Consider the following 27,240-nt stretch of genomic DNA (forward strand, 5'->3'; position numbering starts at 1 on the left):
TGAATAAGCAATGAGGTTTAAAGACATGGATAACTCGTTTTGCGGTTTTCTAGATTATCAAGGAACCGCCGTGTTTTACTAATATGTGTGCCGGATTCTCCACCAGAAGTTATTATACTAAACCCTGCTATTGGATAAGACCTCAATGGCTACCGTGGTTTGTCCCAGAGAAGGCACGTTAGCCCAATTACTTTCACAATAACTGATCATCAGGATCGCTCTGAAGTAATACAGCTAACCATGGCAATCTTTTAGATTATCGATAAATTTCATTTTTATTTTTACAATGAACCACTTGTGTTTATACAAGTTTTTCATGAATACTTATGTTCGTCTACATAACATGTATCAATCAAAACGGCCTGTCTGATTCATTCTTTTTAATAAATCGAGCATTTGCACCTACCTTTAGTGTAGCAAGTGAAACATGCACTAATATTGTTTTTATAATTACCGCTGTTGTGAGGACACTTTTTTGCCGTCGATATATTTACTTTCACTTGTTCCACAATACTGAGAAAAAAAACTGTCATTCCGACAAATAGTTGCTATAGACCGTATGAATAAATAAATAATGTCAACAAGCAATGCACGCTTCGTTCTACACCGGGAATTTCCCATATTAATTTCGCACTAATCTTTCAAAATTGGCTAGATAATTATCGGGCATATTTTACAATTGATACAACGAATGTATAAAAACTTTATGCGATCTTTATAATTTGTGGAATAAGGGTTTGTTTAATATCTGCTAATAATTTTTCTGCAGTTAGCTTGTTAAAATAGCTTTCCTTTTTCGTATTCCCGAAAGTGTCACACATTGAGTTAGTGATCAAAAGAATCAGTCAGCATTAACAGGTAATCAGTTCTTTAGCAAAGATTATCCTATTGGCTTTATGACTCTTAGACATTTTTAAGCTTAGAGCGTGCCTGACACATATTAGTCTGAATTATTACAAAATGGCCGATAATGATTTGTATTTGCTATGTTTAAATATAAATTTATATTGGTTCTTATTTTTACAAACAAGCGCATCATTTTGCATTTCCAGCGGAATGGTCCGCTAGGATAAAGTTATTGCAATGCATCCGGTTGATCGGCTGATGTATGCTGCAGATAAAAAATTATTTGGTTTGTTTTACTTTCATTCTGTTCTTTAACCAACTGTTCAATGTACTACTCGTGACTCTTGTTTCATGTTCATGGATGGATTGATAGCGAAATGAATACTGAGCTGGCGCGAAATGGTGCGTTCTTTCATTTTCTTTTTTTCTTAAACGTCAAATTTTAATTTTCTAAATGCATTTGAAGTTTTTAATTTTCTATTCGTAACTGAATGATATGATTCAAAATATCTTTTCTGAGCTATCACAATATGCACCTTATAACTTTTAAATGCTACTTGTGTATTTATGACACAGTTATAAAATGATTAAACATTTTTCTTTTTTCAGGGGCACAGATGAAAAGTACAAGTTCTAACTTGGGTATGTATGATTCAATTCAAAGATTTACTGACTTCATTTGAAGATTGAAATTATTTATAAATGAAATGCAGCAACATGCTTTGCGATGCACATGAACTGAATTAACTCAGATAATACTGATCTGACAAGAAGGTGTCTTGGAATATAACTATCTAACTGACTGAATTGGATATTTAAAGTACTTGTAACAATTTGTCAATCATATTGTTACTATATCCGCAGAGAGACAGTTCATAGTGATGCATGGCACTGGGGCATCATGCCGCAGACATATAGCATGATGTCCCACCCAGTCATATTATTCTGACAAGTCCTAACACTAATTCTTAAGACTGAGCGCCCAGCTAGGCACCTGTTAGTACCATTTATATTAGTCTTTGTTATGACTCGGCTGGGTTTCGAACCCGCGACCTCCTGCATCCGAGGCGGACGCACCAAACATTATATCACCGGAGTGGGCCTTGAATATCAAAATATGTTGTTAAATATGTGAACATTAAATACAGTGGCAAAGAAACACGCCGTTGCTAGTATCAGGTGGAAAAAGGACTTCGTTTTAAATTATTACCTGTATTTACAAAAGAAATGCAGTTTAAAATACGTGATTTTAAAATTGGGTTAATCTATTATATAATTGCGTATGGCAATACAATCAGTGCGTTTCATTTTTTACTACTTAATCTTCATCTTCAAAACCTCTTAAGTCCTAAAACAAATAACAATTAACTAATTCATTTGTATTATTATTAACAAATTAAAGAGCATGGGTTTCTGTCAGGCACATGTGAATGGTACGGGTGTTAACTTTGGTATGCATGATTCAAATCGAATAGTAAGATTTATTTTCACCAATGTTCAAATTGACTTAAGGTTGTTTTAAAAAAATTAAAGAGATATGCGGACGATAAGAAACTAAATATAGTTGAAAGTGCTAGAGCATTTGAAACAAAGGCATAGCAGAACATTGGAAGAATTTATAATGATGACCACAAAGGTAACTATACATCTCATATATGTAGAGCAATTTTATAATATTATATACATATATAACGACAAACATCAATGATTATATTACATTATCATTTGTTTGTACCATTCAAGTTTCCAGAAGAATTTCAACACACACGTATTGTAAACTTGGATTTTCCGTAGCATTACTGACATCCATTAGTTCAATAAAATATACTGAATCCTCAACTCATAAAAGTCCAACCTATCTCACAATCAGAAGACTTCGACGTTCTCATTACAAGTTAAAGTGAATAAAAGAAACAAACACAATAAGATAAATCAAGTATCGATTCCCCTGCTCTCTTTAGTTTCAAAGAATTACTAATTTACGTCATGAATTACGATAACAAGACATACCTAAACAACTTGTCTCATAAATAATGCATGTGTTTCGTTTTAAATGATCCTTACAATTTGAGACGTACAGTTTATTGTTTATTAAAATGTATATTAAAAACTTGTATTCCATGATCTTACGAGAAAGCTGTGTATCTAAATTTAAAGGTACTAAATTTTTAGTTCTAGAGTAATGATTTCGTCGTAAAACATTTTGTTCATATATAATAGTGACAGGCCCAAACTTACAAATTGGAAAGTATTTAACTTCATTATCGGAGCCTCAGTGTATGCGTGTAATACGCATGCATCAGTCCATGATTTTAATATCTTATATTTTTTCAAAAGTCATGCACATTAATGAAGTTTTAGATTGCAGAAAAAAAACATATTCTGCATTCCAACTATTTTAAAGGGTTCAAAACTTGTACAGTGCTGTTATTAAAATGGTTTTAGATTTTATTTACAGTTCTTCATTGATGCAAAATGACCGGTTAATGCGCAATATAGTCGAATATTATATCTAATTTAAAACTCTTAGTAAAAGACTTATATAAATGACTAGAATGCAAATGTGGTTCTAAAGATGCTTTTATAAAACGAACGATAAATTAAACCTGAATATTTGAACATCCAGTGTTCATCTGCCCGCTGAAAGCAGAAATAGAATATTGTACAGATACAACCAATCTTTATTTTACAGGAGCACGGATACAAATTGAAAGCGATCCATCAGGTGTGTATGATTTCACTTAAGGGCAGGGGTAAATGTTTGTAAATTACAAACAGACACTGAAATAGAAATTGCCAGTAAAAGCTGATGTGACAAAGGAAGGTAAAAAAGCGAATACGCACAGGAGGATGTGAACAAATAATAAGAAACCGACCAAACAAAATACAAATGATTTGAAAGATATACATATATGAATTACAGAATCTGCGGTCTCAGTTGCATTATTAGCCACGGTATAAATGGAGGAAAAGGGTATTTAAAATCTTGTGATTCACAGCTATGTTTGAATTTGCCACAAGCGCGCTTTTAGAAGAAATGCAGTTTAAGCATTATAAATGACGTTATATAAAAATGTACAGGTCTAACGCGATGAAATTCAACATGTTTCGCTATAAATTATTTATTCTACGTCTCCCTGAATTTAAAAAAAAAATGCCATGCGTATGTAAATACTTATATGTTAACACTGACTTTTCCTACTAAGTTAAAAAATTAAGTTGTCTTTTTTTCCATATAAAACATATACTCTTCTCTAAATATTGAATTCCTTGCCATCACTGATGTTTCCGCACATTACGAAGTTTGATTGACATTAACAAGAAATTTACACACTCATAACGTCATCACAATAACATACCGCCGTAGGTTTCATTATCCAGGAAATACTAGAATATCGACAAGATAAAATCTTTTGTCGTAACAATGAGTATGCAAATAATTTTACACAGAAATATTCAAACTTTCGTGCTCTGTGATATGATTTGATTAAACTTTTGTCCCAAAAACATAACCATGATAGCCCAATAATAATCAATGAGGAGATCTAACTTGATAACATGCGTCGTTCTAAACACCATGTTCTACGAGTAGGGGTGTCAAGAAGGTGAAAAGTGGAAAAATACTTAATTGCATTCCATCATCAGGACCATGACACGTTTGGTCTAGACATGCGCCATGTTCTTACATTCATGCAGTGGGCAGTTAATGAGGATCCTTTACTGATACATCTTTCATCACCAACGTGAATGCATAGGCTCAACATTCCGGATCCGGAATAGACGTGTGCTCCAACAATGCAACCGTATGCTAAGACACACATTTTACTCGTCGCAAAGAATAACCGTATCACAAAATACACGGCGCAGACGGTCTTTGATACCCACCTCATCATCAGGGGCGATTACTCAGCATTCATGGCACGCACACACTCAGCAGCGCGCCAAAGATCCTCCGCCTGTCATCGTGTTACACATACCTCACTGTTTATGACCTGATGAAGCTAGAGGCTTTACATCCATGTCGCCATAACGTCCCTGGCAACAGCCATCAGACACTACATAATAGTAGTGAATAGGGGCACCCTAGCGTCAAGGGGAATTAGCAGTACAGATCCCACCGGGCAACTCTAGCGTCAAGGGAAATTTAACATGGGAATAAATCATGGGCAACTCCAGCGTCAAGGTGAATTGAACATGGGAAAAATCATGGGTCACTCTAGCCTCAAGGGGAATTGAAAATGGAACAGGGTCGGGACCCTATTTTAATACGGTCCCGACCTGATGCGTCTATGAAAAGGGAACAGGCGAAAATTGAAACAGGGAGGGGTCTCTATATTTTTTTAAAAAATAAAAAATAAAAAAGGGTAGGCAATTGAAAGTCAATCTCTTTTCGAGGCGTATGAGTGGCCCTGAAAAGGGCCTTTGGGTTTCTTCTTCTTCTTCTTCTAACTCCTCCACCTCTTCCACCAAGTCCTCACTTTTTCCATTATTCCTTTCTTCTTTTTCTCCTCTGGCATCCAGTCTGGATGGCCCAAGGCTCTAAACTTTTCCTGGACTTTGATCCAATTCTGACTGAGCCTCTCAAAATCTGCCTGTTTCTTTTTGTTTTCCTGATCTTTTCTTTCCTTATTCCATCTCTCTTTAATTTTCTTTACTTCTTCCTCCATTACTTTTCTCATTAGTTCTTCCGATTTCTTAAGCTGGTCCAGGCATTTTGTGACGAATGAACACTCTGTCCATTCCATTATGTCTTCCAAAAAACACTTTACTTCTAGCACATTATCCATGGCTTCTTTCAAGTGACCAATCTTTACATACTCTGGATTTATAAAGCCTCTTAGTCCTTTTACTTCTTCTTCTATCATCTCTTTCACCAGATCCATAGCTAATTTCAGGTTTGTCATTTGCCTTCTGACAAAATCCCTGGTAACTTCTTGCTTCCATTCACGTTCAATCCTTTCCACTGCATAGGCTCCATCCACCATCCAATACCAAATATCCTTCAACTGGTTAAACAATTCTGTTACAGCCACCATCTTCCTTGTCTTTATTCGTTGTAGAATGGTTTGAACGACGAATACTGTGGGTTCTTATACGAAAAGCGCGGACGTGAAGGAAAACATCCCCTAAAACAAAATTGATATTACCTAGATTATCACTTAAAACGCGCGGACGTGAAGGAAAACATCCCCTACTTTTCTCATTTCATATAATATGCTATCCACATAAGTGAACCAGCAATTAACAAACCCCAAATCTACTATCCACACACGCAAAGCATTATAATGAAACCCAATAATCTACTATCCACACAAACCTCCGTGAGCGCTTACAAACACACACACACACACACACACACACACACACACGGAAAAAAGAATAAGTGTTTATATTCACACTACTCTACATACCCACATTGGCAAATCGATTACTATTTCTTTTCTAGAGTATTGGGTAGCCCTGAAAAGGGCTGTTTGTTTTTGAACTCCAGTGACACCTGGTTAATGATGGCACCTTCCAGGCCTGGCACCACACACACATCTTCTTCCCCAGTCTCCTTTTACTTTTTTTCTTGAGAGCGCAGAGGGAGGATGATTGGCTTCAGCACCCCAATCCTCTGTCTCTGGTATCTTGTAAGCCATCCTCTCTCATATTTTCTTTTCCTCCTCTTCCCTCTGTCTTCTCTCCTCCTCTTCCTTCTTTATTCTTCCCTCTTCTACTATGGCCTCCGCTGCCAGTTCATTTAACAGGCGCCTGACATATTCCAGATGTATCTGGAGTTCAAGAAGTTTGCTTATTCTGGTATTCATTGTCTTGTTAACGAATGAACAAGGTAGCTAGACTGCCAAGCGATTTTCAATTTATAATTAAAGCGCGGACGTGAAGGAAAGAATCCCCCTAAAACAAAAGTTATATTACCTAGATCATGACCAAACAACGCGCGGACCTCAAATAAACACTCACTCACTTTTTAATATTACCCATTACTAATTTAAAAATTTTATTAATCACTTCAATATACTATTCACATACGCAAAGCAATCAAATCAAACCCCAAATCTACTCTCCACGCACGTCAAACAGCAAAAAACATGATCATTATCTACTATCCACACAAACACATACACTCACACCACAAAAGAGTCAGTGTTTATATTCACACTACTCTACATACACACATTGGCAAATCGATTGTTATTTCTTTTCTAGAGTATTGGGTAGCCCTGAAAAGGGCTGTTTTTTTGTTTGCTATGGCAATCTTTTAATTTCTAAGAATGCGACGTCCTCTGAGGATAGACTTTCTGTCGATACGTCTGCTTCTTCGGAAAGAGAAGAAGAACACTTTGGTGTCGATACGACAATCGACAAAGCCTCTGTCAGGTTCAGGTTGCTGCTGCTGCTGCTGCTGCTGCTGCTGTTGTTGTTGCTGTTGCTGCTGTCTCTGAAGTCTGTACTTCTCTGTCCATTCTTCTTTCTCCCTGTTCGCTTCTTCTCTGAAGAGCTCTTCTATCAGGTCTTCAGTGACTTTTAGCATTCTCACATTCTCTATCTCTTCAGGCTTCGGTATCAGACTGTGTCTGACCCTATGCAAATTCACGTAGGCTTCGTTTAACTTAGCTAGTTTGGAGCACATCTTCGTAGGAGGATGAGTCGACAATGGATGGTTAGAATGGAAACTGCCCCGGTTCTTAAAGTCAAAGCGCGGACGTGAAGGAAAACATCCCTCTACGGTTTTCGAGCCGGAACGATCAATGAGTGTCATGAGAGAGATAGAGAGAAGTCAAAGAGCATGAATCAACATTCTTAGAGCCAAAAAAAAGACAAAGGCATTTTTTTCAAAACACAACATTTCTTATTCAAAAATCACTTAACACTAACCAACAACCCTAACATTTTTAACAATAATCCAACAATATAACATCAAACATTTTTTTCAAATGACAAACATTTTTTTTCAATTTACACATTATTTTGGACAGGGCTGACAACGTTGTGAATGAAATTGTGATTTCCACTGTTGGAAGTCATTAGGCCATTGATGGACACTACGTTTCCTAGCTTGAGATAAAAGATAAGCATAATGGTCACAAAACCATCGATGTACTTTCACATCGTTTCTAGAAGAAGAACGAGGATCAAAATGAGTCACTAAATGTTCTAAGGAATAGCCCAGGCTGCGATGATGCAGAAAATACACACAATATTGTCCACACACCAAGGAATCTGTGCCTTGTAATTTCACATTATTGAATCGGGTGGTCTGAGCATTTCTTCTCATAAAGTCAATGATATCGTCTTCCAAAGGGGGCAATCCATACGAATCGAAATATTCCACACATCCTTCTTGAGGAAAGTAGACGGCTACCCAGTGGGTTCCTGGGAGATGACTGTCGTCCGTATTGATCACATAAGCTTGATGGTCTTGAGGTTTGCGATGAGGGAGTTCATCTTTAGCACAGACGACAGGATTCCAAGAAGCCGTGTACGAACTGTGGTTCAAAATGTAATAAAGTTCCCAGGTATCCATTTTTTGTTTGTTTTTTTTTTCTTCTTCACAGGTAATAATATGTCATCAATTCGATCCTGACTTTTTGCTTGATAATGTCTGACAAATAACCGTTTCTTCGTTTCGTCTCCTCACTCTGATTCAGGAGACCTTCGATACGATGGATCTCTTGAGTGGTTAATGGTGGACAAGAATGTTCACGCAAGTCTTTATACCACCGATGCAGACTCCAAGCTTCGTCCAGACACGTGTCCAATTTTTCTTCTTGACTCAGCATCAGGCATTTATCGTGTTGAATTTGACGGGGATGGTCGTTTTGATATCCATAGCAATTTTTCTTGATCAATTCCGTCATTTTTTCGACCAAGTGTTTGGCAAAACAGGAGACTAAATGGGCTTCTTGTTCTGGCCATCTTGACTTCATCATGATAACTTCTTCTTCCTCCACAGTCTCCTCACATTCCATGTCTAAAGTTTCTCCACTAGGTAAAGAGGGATAACAGTCTTCCATAGCTTCTAATAATCTAGAATGACTTCTCTCAAACTATTGATTTCTATGGTATTATCGAATTCTGCATACAGGATGACGTTCACCGTCACATTAGGGGCTGGGTGTGCAAACTGAATTTCTACTCGAATCTGGCCTGATTTTATAGGGTGAAAATATCCCTCGTCGCTGCCTTGGTCTGGAGTGAAATCCAAAGCCCACAAAGCATAGCCTCCTGCGTAATCTTCGTACGTAATACCGTGACTGGTGTTGGTTCCTAACTGTCCGGTGGCACAAGTACGTTCTCAAGTAATTCTTCTTGTCAAAGTCAGGTTCGAAAGGTCGGGTACACAAGGTCTTGCCATCGCGACTGACTTCGATTTTCTTCACGTTGAAGTGTTGAAACTCAAAAGGGTTTTCGTCGAAGGCTCCATTGAAGGCTGAATTCTCGACCATACCAAGGATTAAACGCTTGGGTAATTGTCCTTAGAACAGTTGATCTTCGATCATGGATCGCTGTCCAGCAGGAATGGTGAAGGTTTTCACTTCCACGCGTCGGATCGGATACTTGGTGGTCGTTCTGCTCAACGTCTGACTGACGTCGTTTCCCACTTTAGGTAACACTTCCACACGACGCACGTAGAGCCTGGATTCCTCGATGACAGTTTTGCAATTGGCAGCAGCAGCATTAGTCAACAAATGGAAAGTGGCACTGCTGCGATTGAGTCTCAGGCGGACATCCACCACGTTCAGCAAATACTTCTCTTGCAACCACATGTCCAAATGCAAGCGATCCATCAGCTCTACACTATGACTTCCAGCAATTTTCGCTTTACGCTCTTTAAACCCCACATTGTTGTCATCTAGAATTGCAAACTTTTTTCGTGTGTCAGGTTTCCATATCACACAAGCATTCAGATGGGTATTCTTGGCTTCTTTTCCGTACTAGTTTGTTATTTAAGTACAAGTCCACTGAGCTGAACAAGGAATGCATGAAATTGTTGACGGGAGCTAGTACCTCATCGCCATCTAGTTCCGTATTGTCGTGATCTACAACTTTGACTTTCAGGTACAAGTAACTGCTATTCAGATCGATGTGATCTTCGGGCTGTCCTTTGATTAAAAACTCAATGGGAGCTGAGGCTGTCAAAGAGGAGACGGGGTGAAATTCCACCCACTGGGATTCTTCCATGGTCATCATGGTGGGGGGCATGGCAAACAGATCCAGTTCCGACTTGGAACAAGCGCAAGACTCTCGGTGCATCATTTTTCTCTGTGTCTCAATAATCGAAAACGTCTAAGTCTCAGACGGTTCTTCTTTTCTTTGTCTTTCTAGCTTTAGAAGTGTGAAGTCTAGTGAAAGGGTGTTTTCTTCGTCGTCTCTTTCTGCCTTGTCCTTGCTGAATGCCTGACTCGGTAGCGTGCAGGGCATTATAGGTGTGTCTCGTAGACCCAAAAAGTCTTTGCACGTTTGCAGCAAGACATTTTTGAATGCCCTCATGAAGTCTTCTTTAGGGTTTTGTTTGTCGATGATGACATTTTGGAGAAATTCTTTGCCTTGCGTCAGTGCCGCATCTTTCAAGGCGTGCAATCCGCGTGTCACCATCGGTTTCAACACCGGAGCCACCGAACGAAAGGCTGATTTCAGCATATCTCCTAAACCGTGTCCTCGCTGTCGAGCAACCCCTCGGTACACTGGATACATGACTTACGAGTCGTGAGAGAACCGTTTTCGAAAATGGAGTTTCACCGTGACTTTTCCTTTGGTGAATGGAATATTTTGTCCCAAATCTTCTTTTATAGCAATGTTGGCCGTGTCCAAATGCGACCTGCTGACCGGCAAATAGTGAGGATGTACAAATTCGCGGTGTACGTGATAGGTGTTTCCACCTTCCTCGTCATTGGTTGAGGGACTATCCACTTTGAAAGGATTGACACGCAGTAACGGTACGGAGGTGTGTCCCACCACGTTATACTCCACCACATCGGAGTACACAAACATCAAATTCAGTCCTTGGTTCAGTTCTACAGGGGATCGAAAAAACTTGTACAATTCCATATTGCTGTTGATCTTCGGTTTAAAATTTGGAGCCATTTTTGTGTCTCCACCTAAAATATCAAACAAGTCACGATTAAAGCTGATGGACAACGTTTGGGTATCCTGAAATTTCATCAGTAAGCGACGAGCCAATTTATGGTACTCCAGGGTGACACTTTTTTTGATTCTGTTCAGGGCTTTGCCAAAGGCTAACTCGAACCTGGAAGCAATGGTATCGACCAAATGTTGGTCACTAAAATAAAACCCTGACGGAATTTTCAAGGGGTAGATAGTGAAGAGTGGATTGTTGGCTGGTTTTGTGTCGCCTGAAAACCCGATTTCATTCATGGCTTGTTGCAATTGTTCGTTCAGGATTTCGACCTCAAAAGTGTTTTGCTTTTCAGTGATGTTTTGGATTTGTGTAGGGTGAATCATTTCTACCAAAGCCACTTCCCAATGGGCTTCGTGATCTAATGGGATGGCCTGAGGTAATTTGGCCGTGTAACAGCACAACGTGTTGTTGGGAAACACCTCCATGGAACTGTCACTGGGTAAGGTTAAGTAAAATTGGTTTTGGTGACTCATAATTCCAGAGTTCTGTGACTGTCCGAGGGGTTACTGGACGTCAGAGGAGTGTCTCCACCCAAAATTGGGTTGTTGTTGTTGTTGTTGTTGGACTGGTGACTGACACTGGCACTGGACACAAGGTTCCCGTGGTTCCCGTTCGAGGAGAATTTCAGGGAGGGATTGGGAAGCAGGTAACCGATGCAACTGCTCAATAAAATGGTCCACAATTGTTGGTCTCCTTGTTGCAAACTCAAATTGGCAATGGCTGCCCCGATGACACAATACACCACGAAGATTTGGCAGAAAAAGACGATTTGTGTTTTAGGCACACGTTCTCCACACCACACCCACAAAGGTTGTTTTTGTAAATCTTGCAGAGAAGAACTAGGTGAAGGAGTGGTCCACGTAGCTGCGTCTGTGTGAAAGGGCATGATGGTCACTTTTTTATAGTCGATGACTTGCGAAGCGTCGATCCAAGAATCAAAAACTGGGTGGATGTCCTTTCCAACGTACTTTGACTTCTTTGACACGTCGTTTGCCCACTTTACGGTTTCTGCGTTCGAGAATGCTTTCGATGTCGTACACGTCGTCTTCTTTTTTGGTGACACGTTGTAACTCGGGTAAGTAAAACGTTCCTTTGAGCACTTCTCCGTTCATGTCTTCCAATTTATAGACGGCAGGATGACGGCCAGGCACTCGTCCAGTGACACGAAACAATTCGGTCTTCCAGTTAGGTAAATAACCTTTGTCGAAAGTGAGTTTGGTTTTGCCAATGCATACTCAATCTCCTACAGTCAACACTCCACTTTTCTTGGGGGCAGCCCTCGTCGGGGACGTACCAAACAGGCGCTCAAACACCAACACTTCGTTCTCGGGAGTCACTTCTTGCGGGGCACGTCCGATGCTTCGATGGTAAGATTGATTGTACGCTTGCACCAGGTGCGGTAAGATGTCGATGTACTTCAGAGTGTGGTGATGCGTAAAATATTTCCACATGCGTTCTTTCAAAGTGCGTTGAAAACGTGCCACGATGCTGGCTTTGGTTTCGGGATTCTCGGTGGTAAAAAAATGAATGTCACGTTTCTTTAATTCTTTTTGGAAAGCTTGGTTCAGAAATTCGGTACCTTTGTCCGTTTGCCATCGAAGAGGGTGACGACCGCTTTGTTTCAACACCCGTTGCAGGGCTCGCACTAACTCGCCGCTCGATTTGGAAGTCAAGGGTACGTCCCAGGCAAATTTGGAAAAGACGTCGATGACACAAAACAAATATTTGTAGCCACGATTGTAGCTGGCCAAATGAGAGACATCGGCTAAGTCGGCTTGCCATTGATGATCGATGCCTTCCACTCGGGTGCGACTTCTGGAAAACTTGCGTCGAATGGGTTTGTGTGAAGTGTAGGTAGCTTGTTCTTGTAACCATCGTTGCACTTGAGGTAAACGGAGACTTTTCAGTCGAATTTTAGCAGCACGATACAATTTTTGAACTCCTGCGTAGCCTGCAGGATGGGAGGGATCGTAATAAATGCTGGCTAACACCTTCTCCATTTTTTGTGTGTTAATAAGTCACCCACTCTTCGGTTAGGCTACTTTGGGTGGGACGAACGGGTGGTTTAGAAACGGATTTACGTGTCCGATGGGCTGCGGGAGTAGAAGTCGAAGGTAGTGGTGGTGGAGGTGGCAATGGAATGGCTTTGGTCTTCTTTTCTTTTTTCACTTCTGGTTTCCCTTCTTTCTTTTTCACTTCTGTTGAAGGAGGAGTGGACATCATCTTTTTAACCCAAGCTTTCATTTCTTCTCGGGGTGTGGGGGACGGGGTCAACAAGGATGATGCAATCTTACTTGAAATGGGAGCTGCTGACGTTGTTTGAAACACTTCTCGCATCTCTTCTTCCTCAGGTCTTCGTGGGGTAGCATCTCTGATGACCCCTGGGGATGGTAGTAGTGGTGGTGATACTTGTGATGGTGCTGGACTTTTCATCAAGGTCTTAAAATCTTTCAGAGTGGGTAGAGCTGTTTCGTCTAAAGCTTTCTGGTGAAAGAGTTGCAGTCGTTGCAAGAGTTGACCGTACTTTTGCGATTTTTCTGTTTCGGACAAATCTTGGCGATCTATCAAGGACTGCAATTCGTGTTGTAACTGGGACATCTCGCTCAAATTGGGATTGGGAGGTAAATGCGGGGTGCGTTGTTCTTGCCGACGATGGTATTCCATCCATCGTTTGTAAGGCACTAAAGCTAGTTTTCGTCCTTCCATGGGGTTGTCAGGGGTCGATTCTGAGATCTTGGGACTTCAGAGCGCCTTTTTATCTTGCTCCCACCAGTCCTCCCAACATGGTTCCCAAGACTCCTTTCAGCAATGGGCCTAACAAGAGGTGTAAAATACCTCTACGTTGGACCAACATCTTCTTTTGACGAATGGGAATTTTCTTTTGAACCATTTGGCGAAGAACATGACGATGTTTGCCTAAGCATTGTTTCTGGTGTTTGGACAAAGGGATCGTGCCTTTCAAGACGTTGAAACAACATTCGCACACGGTATCGATGACCTCTTTGGAGGCCGATTGAATGAGTTTTTTTCGTAGGGGTGGAGAAGCTTTGGACAGGACAGATAACATTTCCCCATGTTTGAATAAACGAGGAGGCAGTCCTTTCCTTTTCTTTCCTTGGGGTTGTTTAGAAGAGGGATGTTTTCTGGAGGGTGACATCTTCAGGAGCACCAAAACACTGATACCCTACTTGGTCACACACCTTTTTTATACTGGAACGCGTCGCCACTGATTGTCTTTACGTCGTATCAACTTGAGGACAGGCATGACATCGTGCAGGGGTACGTAACGGACTAAATCGAGCCAGTTCTTGCTTGGACAAATCCAGTAAACTTTGTAACATGCCCGATCTTTCTTGGACTTTGATTTTGGGAGAAGGTACTTTGTGAGCAGCAGCCACTGCCGCTAAATTGGAGGGTCCTGCCACTGGGGAAGTTCTTGGGGTTATCAACGGAGAAGTTCTTGGTGTAATCAACGTCTCCAAATACTCTTCAGTTCTTGGTGTCATCAACGGTGAAGTGAATGAACCTGAGGCTACCGGAGACGCGGTCACCGTCTTTGCAGGTCGTGGTTTGCGAGTGTAAGGTTGCGTCCTGGCCGAAGTGCCACTCTTGCGACTAATTTTCTTCTGTGGGATTTTCTTTTTCTGGGGAATTTTTCTCTGTTTCTTTTTCTGGGGGCTTCTTTTCTTTTTCCGGGATGGTGACTGGTAAGAGGAGGGTCCCGCCACTGGAGAAGTTCTTGGAGACACGGCTTTCCTTGGGGACCTGGTCTTTTTCTTCTTCTTGGAACTTCGTTTGACTTTTTTCTTGGGGAGAACTTTGGTGGCATTAGGATCCCATCTTAAGAGAGAGCGAATGATGACCCCTCCTAGAGTACCGCTCCCTCCAGGTTTCAAAATGATTTGTTTTTTGGTTTGAGTGTCGATGCGAGGATCGGCCAGTTGGATCAAAGCGACTTTGTTTCGATTAAAAAAGCGTTTGGTTTGATGAGGAATCTGAATGATCCCTTGTAGCAACTGACGTGCTGTCACCGTGAACCATCGTAAGACTTCTTTGAGACTAGCTTCTAAGACACGAGCCCGTATTTGTGGATTTTTTTCTCGACTGATTCCATACAAGGCACGAATCAGTTTCACGGGAAGATGCGACTGAAGGGACGTCATGTTCAAACTGTGTGAGACAGACGAAAAGGGTCTGAGGTTTTTATAGATTTTTTTGGTGGAATGAAATTAAGTCGAGGACGGAGACGTGTACAGGACAGGCCCTCCGTCTTGGCACCAGTGGTGAAACAAGTGGGTACGAAATCGCAAATCATCGGGGATCGTAGGTTTCAATCGACGAGTAAATAGTCGTGTGGTGTTTGGGTGGCATCGTCGTACGCCTGAGTCAGCCAATGCGTCCCTAACTGTTTGGCTAAGACTTGCACTTGCGATTTATCTCGAGGGCTTTTAAACAAGACCACGTAATGCGCATTGAGACTGATGGTGCGATGGGCTTTACTTTGGTGAAACAAATTTTGAGTAATGTAAACGACACTGGCATTACCGTGATGCCCTTTGCGCGTGAACCACAGTTTAATTTCTTCTTCGTCTTCTCCTAACCTGTCGTCGAAAAGGACCAAATGGGTTTGACGGGAGTCAGAGACGATGCCGTCGTCTTCTTTAGGAATGCCTTCCACAAACACGACGGAATCGCCTTTGACTTTCTCGCAAGAGGCTGTACTTCGATTGCCACTCTTTGTAACTCCACACTATGCGTTGAGGTGGACGATCGATCAAATGATGTTTATGTTCGATCAAACGTTTGACGAATTCGGTTTTGCCTGAACCGCTAGGTCCAGCAATGAGCATGTTGAAGGGATGGCGAAGACACAAAGCCTCCCAACTGGCACGATCTAAGTGTTCGTCGATGACTTTGACAGTAGAGGAAGAGGGAGCAGAGACAGCAGAGGTAGCCATAGTGTTAGGAATGTCACTTGTGACACGAAAACAGGCAAGACAAGAGTTTATATACTTTTTTCAGGACACGTTTATTGAATGTTTTAAACATGAACACGAAAGACAAAAATACATAAAAGCCAAAGGCTTAAGTACAACGATAAAAGGCACATGATAACCATCAACGTGGAATAAAGTGTCTGTACAAAATGTTTTGGGTAATGTTCTGGCCAGTTCTATAGGGGGTAAGGTCACACAAGTGTTCTCCCGAAAGGGTCTTTCAAGCATGTCCACGACAGTTCTGTCCTGGGTGACAGCTTCTTCTGGCACCGTCACTAACACAGGTTGAAAAGTGACTTTTTTCCTTCAACAACTCTCGTGCATACTGAGCCACTTCTTGGGTCCAAGCCTCAAAACCCCCTTTTTTCCAGTCACGGACATCTGTCCAATGGGGGTGTATGTCACAAGCTACACACACATCGTCATACACGTCTTCGGTAGCTAAAAGTTGACGAATCTTTTTTTCCCGTAGAGGTCGAGAAATATCGAGATGAAAACGCAGAGCTTTGAGCAAAATGAGTCTTTCGTGACCATTTAAGGCCATTGAGGTGATAAGTACTGTTCGTAAAGAGTCCACAAAGAATCGGCTGGTAAACGAAATCCCAGAAAACAAGTCACTAAGATACACACCACTTGTCGACCCAAACTGAATGGATACAGTTCTTGTAATAATCGATGGTAATGATCCACGGTTTGAATATGGTCATTGAGTTCCTTCCACGGAATCGGTTCAATTACATGTGACATAAGTCGTGGCATGGCAGCCTGTTTTTATAGTCTCTTTGTTTCGGAAACAATACACGTACTTTCTAGCCAGAGATCCTCGTTCTCCAGTAGGGAATCTAAATCTTGCATACTGTAACCGAAACGTCAGAGTTTGTTTAGAAGTTTCCTCTTCCGCTAAGTAGATTCCAAGTAAAATATGTTGGTAATCCTTTAACTTGTCTTCCTCAATGCGTTGCACTAGGTGAATTTCGAAGTAACCAAAATGATCAACAAGTGGATGATCGGGGCCCTGGAAGTATTGAACAAGGTCTGACCATTGAAACAATTTCTGACGAATCAGTTCTCTTATACCATTCAGGTACCAGTGGTTAAAGATCTGGTGACGTAACGGATGCAACTGTTCTTTACGTTTCACTTGTATTTTGACCAGCTCTCGGTAAATGCGTTCTCTCAACTCCACAGGCAAAGCACGAATGTTCTCTTGTAAAGTATCCATGAATAGGTCATACTAAATCCTCTTTTGTCTGGCACAAGAAATGTACCGTTTGCACAGACATGGTTTTAATTCATTGTCGAATCTAAATCGTTTCATCACTAATCTACACATTACAATTCGTTCAGAAGTTTCCTCTTTCACTAAGTTGACATTGCTTAAAAGATGTTGGTAATTCGTTAACTCTTCCTCTGGAATTGGATCCAGTACGTTTACAATGTAGTAGATAGAATCATCCACTCCAAACCAATTCTTTTTATAACCAGGGGGTCGTTTATCAATGTCTGTCCAATGGAACACTTTCAACTCAATGAGTCCTTGCATAGCATTCAGGTACCAGTGGTTCAAACATCGGTGACGTAACGGATGCAACTGTTATTTACGTTTGACTTGTATTTTGACCAGCTCTCGGTGAATGCGTTCTCTCAAATCCACAGGCAAAGCACGAATGTCCTCTTGTAAAGTATCCATAAACAGATTATGGTAAGTTACTTCAATGTCTCGGTCCCACTAAGGGTAAGTAATGACAATTCGGTGACCATCGAGCATGTTCTACGTAGGCCGAATCTTGCGGTTCCCAGTGGTGAAGTGACACACCGCAACTGAAGCACTTGACTTTATCTCCTTCGCCCAAGTAGAAAAATCCGGCTCTGGCTAATTCTTCGGGGGTCGGTCCTCCCAGATACTTAGGCCATTTTCCTTTGAATGATTGAAGACGATTTTCAAAGTCGCAGTATTCCGACAAACGCACAGGAAACGAATATTCGTCTTTCACAGGTTCGTTTCGATGAGGGTTGGGTGACATGGGCAGGAGTTTGTTCAGGGCTGGATGACATCCTTAGGGACGTAGACGTGAAGGTGAACATCCACCTTTAAAACGAAACCCAGTAAAATGTCCAAGAGGACGAGCGGCATCGCTTTAGCATCCCTCAGGTTTGACAAGCACAGCATCACTTTCCATGATAGGGGTAGTGAGAACAAAGTTCCCATGATGCTTTGCGGCATCGCTAAGGTTACAGCGTACAGCATCGTTCCCATCGCAAGGCTCACAATCGCATTCCACGTCAGAAGCCCCAAACTTGAATTGTGCCTTTCTAAACTTATTTTGTGTTTCTCTGACAGTATTCATCTTGCTCGCTTGCTCTTGGTAGTCACAATGAAATATCGATCTTGCCTGGGGTTCTTTTTTATATACAGACCAATACCGACGTGTCCATACGGTAAGGTGAAATGATTGGGAAGTCGCACTCGCTTCTGGTACACGATTTGATAGACTTTTTCCAAGGGTCGACTGGCGATGTGGTGAGTGGGTAAACATACAATCTTGTTGGGTTGACAGGTGGTCACTTTAAAAAGTTCATCCTCTCCAGATTGCAAGGCTTCTTTCAATACCCCAAAGTTGACCACTCGACTGGTACGATGATTCAGAGTCAATCCTTTCACTTTACACTTCGTGTGCACTTCTCCTTGTGGGTCCCGGTATTCGTACCCGTAATTTTTTGGACCGCCACTGACGAAACTTAGAATCTTGTCGTCGGGATGTTCGTCTGTCCAGGCTCCTAAACGGTCTCCTTCGTTGTCAGGGTGCTGTTGATTCGGGTGATGGATGTAAATGCAACTGTCCGTGTCAAAGTACAGGACACGTTCCCCTAACAGTTCTAAAGCTTCGAACAATTTTAAGCGAGCATGAGCTGTCACGTAAGCCGCAATGATGACATTTCCAAAAGGGTCGTCTTGTACAAAGTCCAGATCTTCTTCGTAATTGACCAAGATTAAATCCTCGCGAACGACGTCCACGTGTTTCATGAATTTGGATTTGTCGTAAATCATCTGGAAATAGCGGGAAGGTTCGGTCAAACATTCTGTCTTGGGTAAACACGGTCGTTGTGCCATTTTACCCCACAAACAATTTAACATCACTTTGGCAAACGATCGCCTGCCTTCGTTTTTCTCGATGTGATCTAAAGGGATGCCTTCTTGTGCCCAGTATTTCTCTTTGAATGTCTTTTGGTCTTCGGGAGTGTGACACCAAGACGGATAGCCACTGGCTTCTTGTTTCAGTTTCAAAAAGTCATCCACGTAGTCGGCGAAAATGCCTTTCTGCGTGGGGTCACCCTTGTGGTATTGTGTCTTGGGAAAGTGACAAATTTCGTACACTTCTAACAGTTGATATCCCATGTCCAGAGCTTTGAACAATTCTACGCTGACCCAGGTTCCCGTCAAAGCCCCTTCTTCCTGGGTGTGCTGACAAGGCTGATCTTGGTTGTACGTTTCGGCACAAGAACGGTACAAAGGAAACATCAGTCTGCTTTGACAATGCTGAGGCAAGACGGGATGGTACAAGTCCGTGGGAGGCAAAACTTTGCACTTGAACAAGCCTTCGTATTGTCGAATGTTTTACAGGTCGATGTGTTCCATTAGCAATTGTGGGTGCCCTGCAGGAAAGCGACAATATTTGCACACGTAGGGATACAGCGAACACACGTCCAAGTATTTGATTTCTTCTCCTTTCTCTTCGTCGGCTTGGTACAGCAAACAGGTGGCATTGGTCCTTCCTCCGTACAAACTATCCCTCGGGTTCAGGGGGTCCACCCACTGGTAACTTTCCACGACACGTTTAAATTCGTGATCGGTTTTCAAAAGGTGATCGTACTCGTGTTCCCACATTTCCACCACTTGGTATCCTTGCTGTTCTAATTTCAAGCGTCGCTGACAAGTGTCCTGGTACAGGTCTTCCATGGTCCGTTGTAAAAACTGATTTTTAGTGTCACGATCAGGGCAGCAGACGGGACATCCGTGAAATAAGCAACCGTTAAACTCGTACACGATCTTGGGGTTTTCTAAGTCCCAGCCATCGACCGAAAGCTTTCCGATGGTCTTTTCACCTCCTCCATTGCGGGCATGCTGAATCCACTTGTCTTCCTTGTCACACAAGTAATGTAACCAGCGTAGGGCTTTGACCGAGTATTGACGTTTGACATAGTTGGTCGTTTGAGGACTGATGACAGCCACGGTGTTTTCAGGCATGAATCATTGCCGGTACACTAAGGAACACGCTTTGGCAATGGTGCAAGCTTCTTTCAAAGGATCGACCCCTCCGTGTTCCATGAACAGTTCTCGAAATTTTCCACAGCATCGCCGTAAAATGTCCACGTCGGAACGACAATACTTTAACATTTCTTCCTGAAAGTCGAAAGGGTCCGAGGCGTGAGCCTGGTACCAAGCGTAGAAAGCTTAGCGTTGTTTGGTACGCATGTTGTCGGGGTCGTAATAGTGAGCCTCAGGCAAATGGGGTAGAACGACGTGTTGATTGGCTTCCGTATTGAAAAAGTGTGGAAAGTACCCTTTAGCCATTTCTGTCATTCCAAACGTTTTAGGCATTCGACTCAAAGGCATAGCTAAGTAACTCATCGAATCTTTAAACTGCACTTGTCCCACTTGCATGAAAATGATTTTGGCTCCGTTCAAAGTGACTTTAGGACGTTCGGTGCCATGTTCCGTATAGTACCTCAAAAGAAACTGTCCATCGTATCCGGAGAAATTGTAAGCCATCACTGTGGCATGACGATGACAATCTCCGTAACGTTCGATGTCCTCTTGGCTCCACGTCTTGTCGATGGGGTCTAAGACCCATTGGGCAAAATCGGCTAGCGTGTTCGGTCCTCGAAAGATTTTTTCACGTCCTCCGGGAATCTTGCTGCAGTGAGGGCAATGACTGAAGATAGGTTCTTGAATGCACTTCTCGCACGCTCGATGAGCCACGCAGAAATTAGGAATGTGAATACCGGTCTCTTGCATGCATTCGAAATCGAAAAAGATGAAATTGCTTTTCTTCTTGTGTCCATCTTCTTTCTCTGGTGGGGGTTGGTATTTTTGCACGTAGCATTCGTGTTCCAAGTCCACGATGTGGTGGCAAATGTGACATTTTTTCTTTTCTGAACATACGTGTCCCTTGGCATTATTGGTACATAGGCCTTGTCCACACGTGGGGCACAATCTCAGCAGTTGACAAGCGCATTTCTTCTGTGAACCTTGCGTCTTCAAATGCTGTTGGTAACAGACAGGGCTGACAAACGTGCGCAGACAAGTGAAACAATGCACTGGTTTTTGTCCTTCGCTCTGACAGGGTGGAGAGGTCAAACATCCTGAGCATTTCGGTCCACAATGCTTGTGTTGCTCTCGATTGTTATAGCCATAGTCACATTTCTCACAGTAATAACTGTATCCCAGGAATCCAGTGATAGTGGTAATGGTATCGAAATGGTCATCGTGATGATAGACGTGAATGTATTTTCCGTCCTTAAAGTCTTTCCCTCGAAACAACAGAGGCCCACGCATTTCTTGAGGATGAACTTTCAAGGTGTAGCGTGGAGCTAGGGCATCTTGCAATTTTTGCATTTCAGGAATGCCACAGGGTTTGTCTTTGGGCAAGCCAGCTTGTCGTAACAGGAGTTCTGCTTGGTTTCGTTGTTCGGCTCGGTCGGATTGTTGAATAGTTTTCCAGGCTCTTTTCCATTCTACCGTGTCGTTCTTGTTGACATAGGTTCGTCCCACCACGATGGCCCAGGCTAAACACATCTGGTCTTGAGGGTTGTGAATTCCGACGAGACTTGTTTTGGTGCTGCGAAGCTCGTCCACCAATAACATCTTTTTGCATCCAGTCCCTTGAGGAGGAGAGACGTGGGTCATGTCCAGTGTGGCTTTTCCATCGGTGATGTCAAACTGGTCATTGGATTGTTGTACGTGTTGAATTTTGTCCATGACTTTGGAAGCGGTCAATTCTGCAGGGGTGCTAAACTCGATCCAAACAGGGGATTTCAAACCGTCGTGTTGTATGGAGAGTCTCATGCGATCGTCTTCTTTGGGTTGACATTGTCGCTTGAGTGTGGTGAGCAAAGAATCCCACACCCCGGTGATGAACCCTTCTGCTTTCTCTAACGGTACTTCAGCCTTGAAATCTTTAAACTTCACTGTGTATTTGTAAGCCGTGGTTCTAAATTTTCTAGAGGAGCGCTTTTCCGTCTCTTGAATGGAATAATACTTTTCAGGGTTGACTAAGGGTGGTGAGCTTTGTTTAGAGGGTTTGGATTCTGGTTCACTCATGTCCTCTTCAAAATCACTGGCATGAATTTGTGCCAAGACTTCAGCCCTGGTACGAGGCGATAGATCACGTTTCTGCCTCTTACTTTCTTCTTCTTCTTTCTTCTTGAATGAATAGGATCGTTTCATCTTGAGAGAAAAATGTCAAATGACTCAAGTTTAAACAGCATGGACTAATTTATAGTCATGGCAGACCAGCGTATATAAAAGGGTGTGTGTCTTGTCCTTTCACTATTAATTTCACTCTCTAACCGAGCACAACGATGGAAGAGACTAGCCAAATCGAACGTTTCATCAGAGCTTTGCGAGGGGTCATTAGAAAATTATCTTCAGACCAGCCGACGGACTACTCTCCTTCCTTTCGAGATAAAAGTGGAGATACTTGCTATATCTGTCAGAAGAAAGGGCATTTGACTTCAGAGTGTCCAGACCGTGAAAAAAAGAAAAACAAGGGTTAAAAGAGACAAAAGTCATGATACCTGTTATTATTGTCAAGAAAAAGGACATTGGTCTCCAGATTGCCCAAAAAAGAAACAAGAGGAGTCAGAAGAAGAGAGGGGTTCTTCAGAGGAAGAAGAAGAGGAGGAAGATAGCAGACAGGTGAAGAAAAAGAAACAGGAGAAGAAAAGAAGAAGGGAAGAAAGTGAGGAGGAAGAGGAGGAAAAGACTGTGACGGTGAAGAAATTTAAAAAACAGAGGGACTAAACAGTGAGACAGAAGAAGTGAATGTACTTTTTAAAGTGCTCTGTTGTGAATTGTGAATTGGATTGTAACTATTTATAAAAGAATAAATTAGGTATAAAAATGTAAGTGTCTTTGAGTTTTGATTTTAAATATGAAGCTACACTTACGCACTCATATACACGTACTATAGGGGTAAAATGTTTTTGTTTTGTTGTTTTTTTTATAGTTATTGGCAATTGAAAGTCGATCTCTTTTCGAGAGAAGTGGGTGGCCCTGAAAAGGGCCTTTTTTGGTGTATGGGTGAGTTTAAGCAATCAACTTTAACTGTCTTAAGCCTTTGCCCCGGCCAAGGCCTACTTCTGGACTGCGTATTGTTGATGATGATGATTTGGTTGAAATCACTAAGGGTGGTACGGTAGGCTTAGTCACAGGGTTGACGTGTTTAGCTCGGGAAGGTCGTATTCTCTTCGGTATTAAAATAAAGAAGTCTGATACATTTGTTTCAGACTTCTTAACTCCGCTAAAATGACAGTACTTTGATTTTCACCCTCTTGTTTCTTTGCTACTACTTCTTCTTCTTCTTGTTTTTTTCTTACATCTTCTTCTTGCTGCTGTTGCTGTAGGAGAAAAGTTTGTTCCGCTTCCTTTTGTCGTTGTATAAATTTCTCCAATTCTTCTTTCTGCCTCTGTCTAAAATCTCCACGCGCGGTAATGAAGAATGTGAGGAAGGTTCCGGAACAAATTCTTGCGAGGTAAGAAAGTCCACAAAATCCCAATTTACCTCTTCTGAAAGTAAGTCAGGGTTCCCTTGGGTGGTCTCCACTGCTGGTGCACCCCAAGGGATCGTTTTCTGAGTTTCCGTCATGTTGAATAACCGTCGCATAGATTGACTGCACACAGGCGCTAGCGAATCTATATAGACCACGTGACGTCACAGACTGTTCTCTTCGGATTGGATGCGAGCTAACTGAATTTTGTAACGCGTGTTTGGATTGGTCAATGAACTCAATCCGTTTCAATCCTTCCTCTACCTATAAATAAGCGCAGTTCACTGCATTGATTCACCTGTTCTCGTTGCCTCAAGATGTGGACCACAGTCGAATCATCCACCCTTGTTTCTTCAATGATGTTCAGGACGGACATGCTCATGTATGTCCGATCCAAGTGGATAGTTGTCCACAAGTCAGGCACCAGTCTGTGGATACGAAGAGTGTATGTGGAAAGACAAGGATGCCTCAAAAGGACTCTGATTTATGGCCCTGCAGTAAGATGCAGCTTGAGGACAAGAAGATGCCGCAGATGCCCTTTATGTTAAGGGCATATTAACATAAATCCAAAGGCCCTTTTCAGGGCCACCCACATTTCTCGAAAAGAGATTGACTTTCAATTGCCTACCCTTTTTTATATTTTATTTTTAAAAAAATATAGAGACCCCTCCCTGTTTCAATTTTCGCCTGTTCCCTTTCCATAGACGCATCAGGTCGGGACCGTATTAAAATAGGGTCCCGATCCTGTTCCATTTTCAATTCCCCTTGAGGCTAGAGTGACCCATGATTTTTCCCATGTTCAATTCCTCTTGACGCTAGAGTTGCCCATGATTTTTTCCCATGTTCAATTCCCCTTGACGCTAGAGTTGCCCAGGGGGGGTCTGTAATGCTAATTCCCCTTGACGCTAGGGTGCCCCTATTCACTACTCATAATGCTGGATGACTTCATGATAATCCACAGTTGTTGTTGTTGTTGTTGGTGTGGGGTTTAAGCCATTTTGCAGCACACGATAGGCTATACATGGCGGACAGTATTAATGGTGGAGGAAGAACCAAGGGAAACTCCCGGAAAGAACCACTGACCCACGAGAAGCTACTGGCAAGCTTTCTCACATACCCACATTGGATGAATTTGAGACTCGAACCGGCGCAGACAGAGGTGATATGGCAATGATCCGTAATGTAGAGCGCTTTAGACCACTTGGCCACTCGGGGCCCCCGGTAATCCACAGTGCCCACGTGCAACTCTCATTATGGTTCACATAAAAAGGCATATGGGGCCTCAAACACGCAGACGATGTATCACACAACCAGGCGAAGACCGACTTCATAACATCAGAGTGGACTTGGCTTATATTAGTTTCCCAGGGTTATGCATGGACCACCTATTCACATCACCTAGACAAAGACTGGACAGTCGACCCCATCGAGAACGCTAGCGCCTGCCTCATGATAACTTATGCATTGTGTGCCGCATTGCGAGAACGCCCGCTCTCACAGACCCAAAGCAAAGTATATATCCGACACACAGGACACAAGTTGAAGACGAGAACATTTATAATATGAAAAGCCGTCTGAACATTGAGTAGGCCTTCCTGGCGAAGACGAAAAAGAACATGGCTTCGCAAGGTTGTCGCCAAGCTTAATGTGTGTGTTCCAAATAACGAGAGAGATTGTTTCATTCGGCCACCAGAGCCGTGTCAAACATGGCTACAAGATCCTTTCAAAAAGCCGCAATGAACGCTTTTATAAAAATGCTTTCAACGCACAGATCCACTGCTACCATTTCAATTTTGGTCAATGCATTTGGAGAACGGTCCGTGAGCATGGCTTTGCATGCAAATACAACGAGGTGAATTTTTTAATGCACATAGCATTGACTTATATACGGAACGAAGACAAGATGCGTATGTATGAGGAACATATCGAGCTGAAATCATTTCCAGTAGTAGGTGTTTTGCTTAGTTACTTCGAAAATATCTTCATTGGACACACGCGTCGTCAGAGACAAATGGCGGTGCAATATTTCCACTCGAAGATATAGGATTGCTTTGAAGCGGTCGAAAATGAAACGCCCGGCATGGATAATGCCTTAGAAGGTTTTCACTAAGCATTTGCAAGTTCTGTGCAATGCTCTTCCGACCCTTCCAAAGCTGCTTAAGAAACCTCCGAAAGAGCAAAATTCCAACGGATGAACGTTGAACTGGCACTTGCATGCAAAGTTACTCCACTTTGAAAGAAGTTATATCGAGATTTGGAAAACCTTCCTTACTGCCTTATATTCCAAATATGGTAATTACAATTCCATTGATTACGTACGTGACTGTAGTCATAATATTAACCTAATTTCATAAATTTCGGTCTTATCACGATTAATGCAAACCAAATTTTAACGATAATTAAAATTTTGAAACAAGTATAATTATCCAGATTGTTTCCAATTTTTAGAAGTGTTTTGTTTACAAAACATAATGGTTTGTGAAACTAAGAATTAAATTGTGTTTCACTATTTTAATATTTTATCCATTCATTCATATGTTGTCATAAAACTGAGATCACAGTTTGTAGCTTCTTCGTACGAGATTCATATTTCATTCGCTTTACCCATGAAAGTTTCTAAAAAATCAATTTACAGAAGACTGTTTCTATATGTGACACTTGTTAATTCACCTTGCATTTATATTCCACATTTCCATCACTATTTCCAAAATGTCTGTCTCCAAATTGTCCACTCTCCAAAATGTTCATTTCCGAAATGTCTGTCTCCGAATTGTCCAGTCCGAATAGTCCGTCTCGGAATTGCCATAGAACCATTTAGTGCACGATTGTTGCTTCCTTTTTCAACCAAGTGCAACTTAAGAAGCTCCAAAGGAACTCCGAAAAGTATGGCTTGTTGTTTTTGGTAGTGATACCAATATGCTATTATTGTTTAATAAAAAACTCGCACTCTATTTGTTTAAAGCGTACGTGTTCGGTATGGCCAGCTTAAAGCCAAGTAGACCATACTTTAGAACACGCTTAGCCCATTTTCACGCGGTTCATGCAGTCGAAGAGACCATCCGATTTGACCTATTCCCTTTTATCATTGAGTACTGAAGTGAACTGTTTCCATGTGAGCATCCAGACTCATTGTTCCGTAGGCGACTGGACAAGAAAGGCTTTCACATAATGTCTATCTATTTTGTCAGAACTTGTGTGCCAGTCTACACAAGAATTAGATGAAGAAGAATCTTAAACTGTCCTGATTCATGTTGCCTGAGTCAACGAAATAATTCGAATTCTGACTAAATCCAGTCCTAACTTGATATTTCTTGACGTGGCAGATGATTGAACAAAGGCTGACGGTATCTCGTTACACCTCATTTTCATGTAGTTTGGAGAATGTTAAGGACTAAGACATTAGCCCAGTGTTCGGTTTCTTTTAAGGAATGCAGTGTGAGGATATTCCGGATGCAGTTAAGTTAAACTTAAGTGACGTACCTG

The 27,240-nt window shown here is 41.9% G+C and overlaps 1 protein-coding gene across 2 annotated transcripts in view; it reads left to right on the forward strand.

Moving 5' to 3' along the window:
* The window catches only part of LOC149784292 (death domain-containing protein 1-like), a 50,824-nt gene that overhangs the window by 6,947 nt on the left and 16,637 nt on the right, over window positions 1-27,240 (forward strand). For both annotated transcript variants that reach the window (XM_089932306.1, XM_089932307.1), the window contains exons 3-4: window positions 1,456-1,488; window positions 3,539-3,571. In XM_089932306.1, the coding sequence (XP_089788432.1) occupies window positions 1,456-1,488; window positions 3,539-3,571 (66 nt within the window). The remainder of the gene's footprint in view (window positions 1-1,455; window positions 1,489-3,538; window positions 3,572-27,240) is intronic.

This window comes from Sinohyriopsis cumingii, chromosome 14 (genome assembly GCF_028554795.1).
Source record: "Sinohyriopsis cumingii isolate HCF-2022 chromosome 14, ASM2855479v2, whole genome shotgun sequence".
NCBI classification, from domain to species: Eukaryota; Metazoa; Mollusca; class Bivalvia; order Unionida; family Unionidae; genus Sinohyriopsis; species Sinohyriopsis cumingii.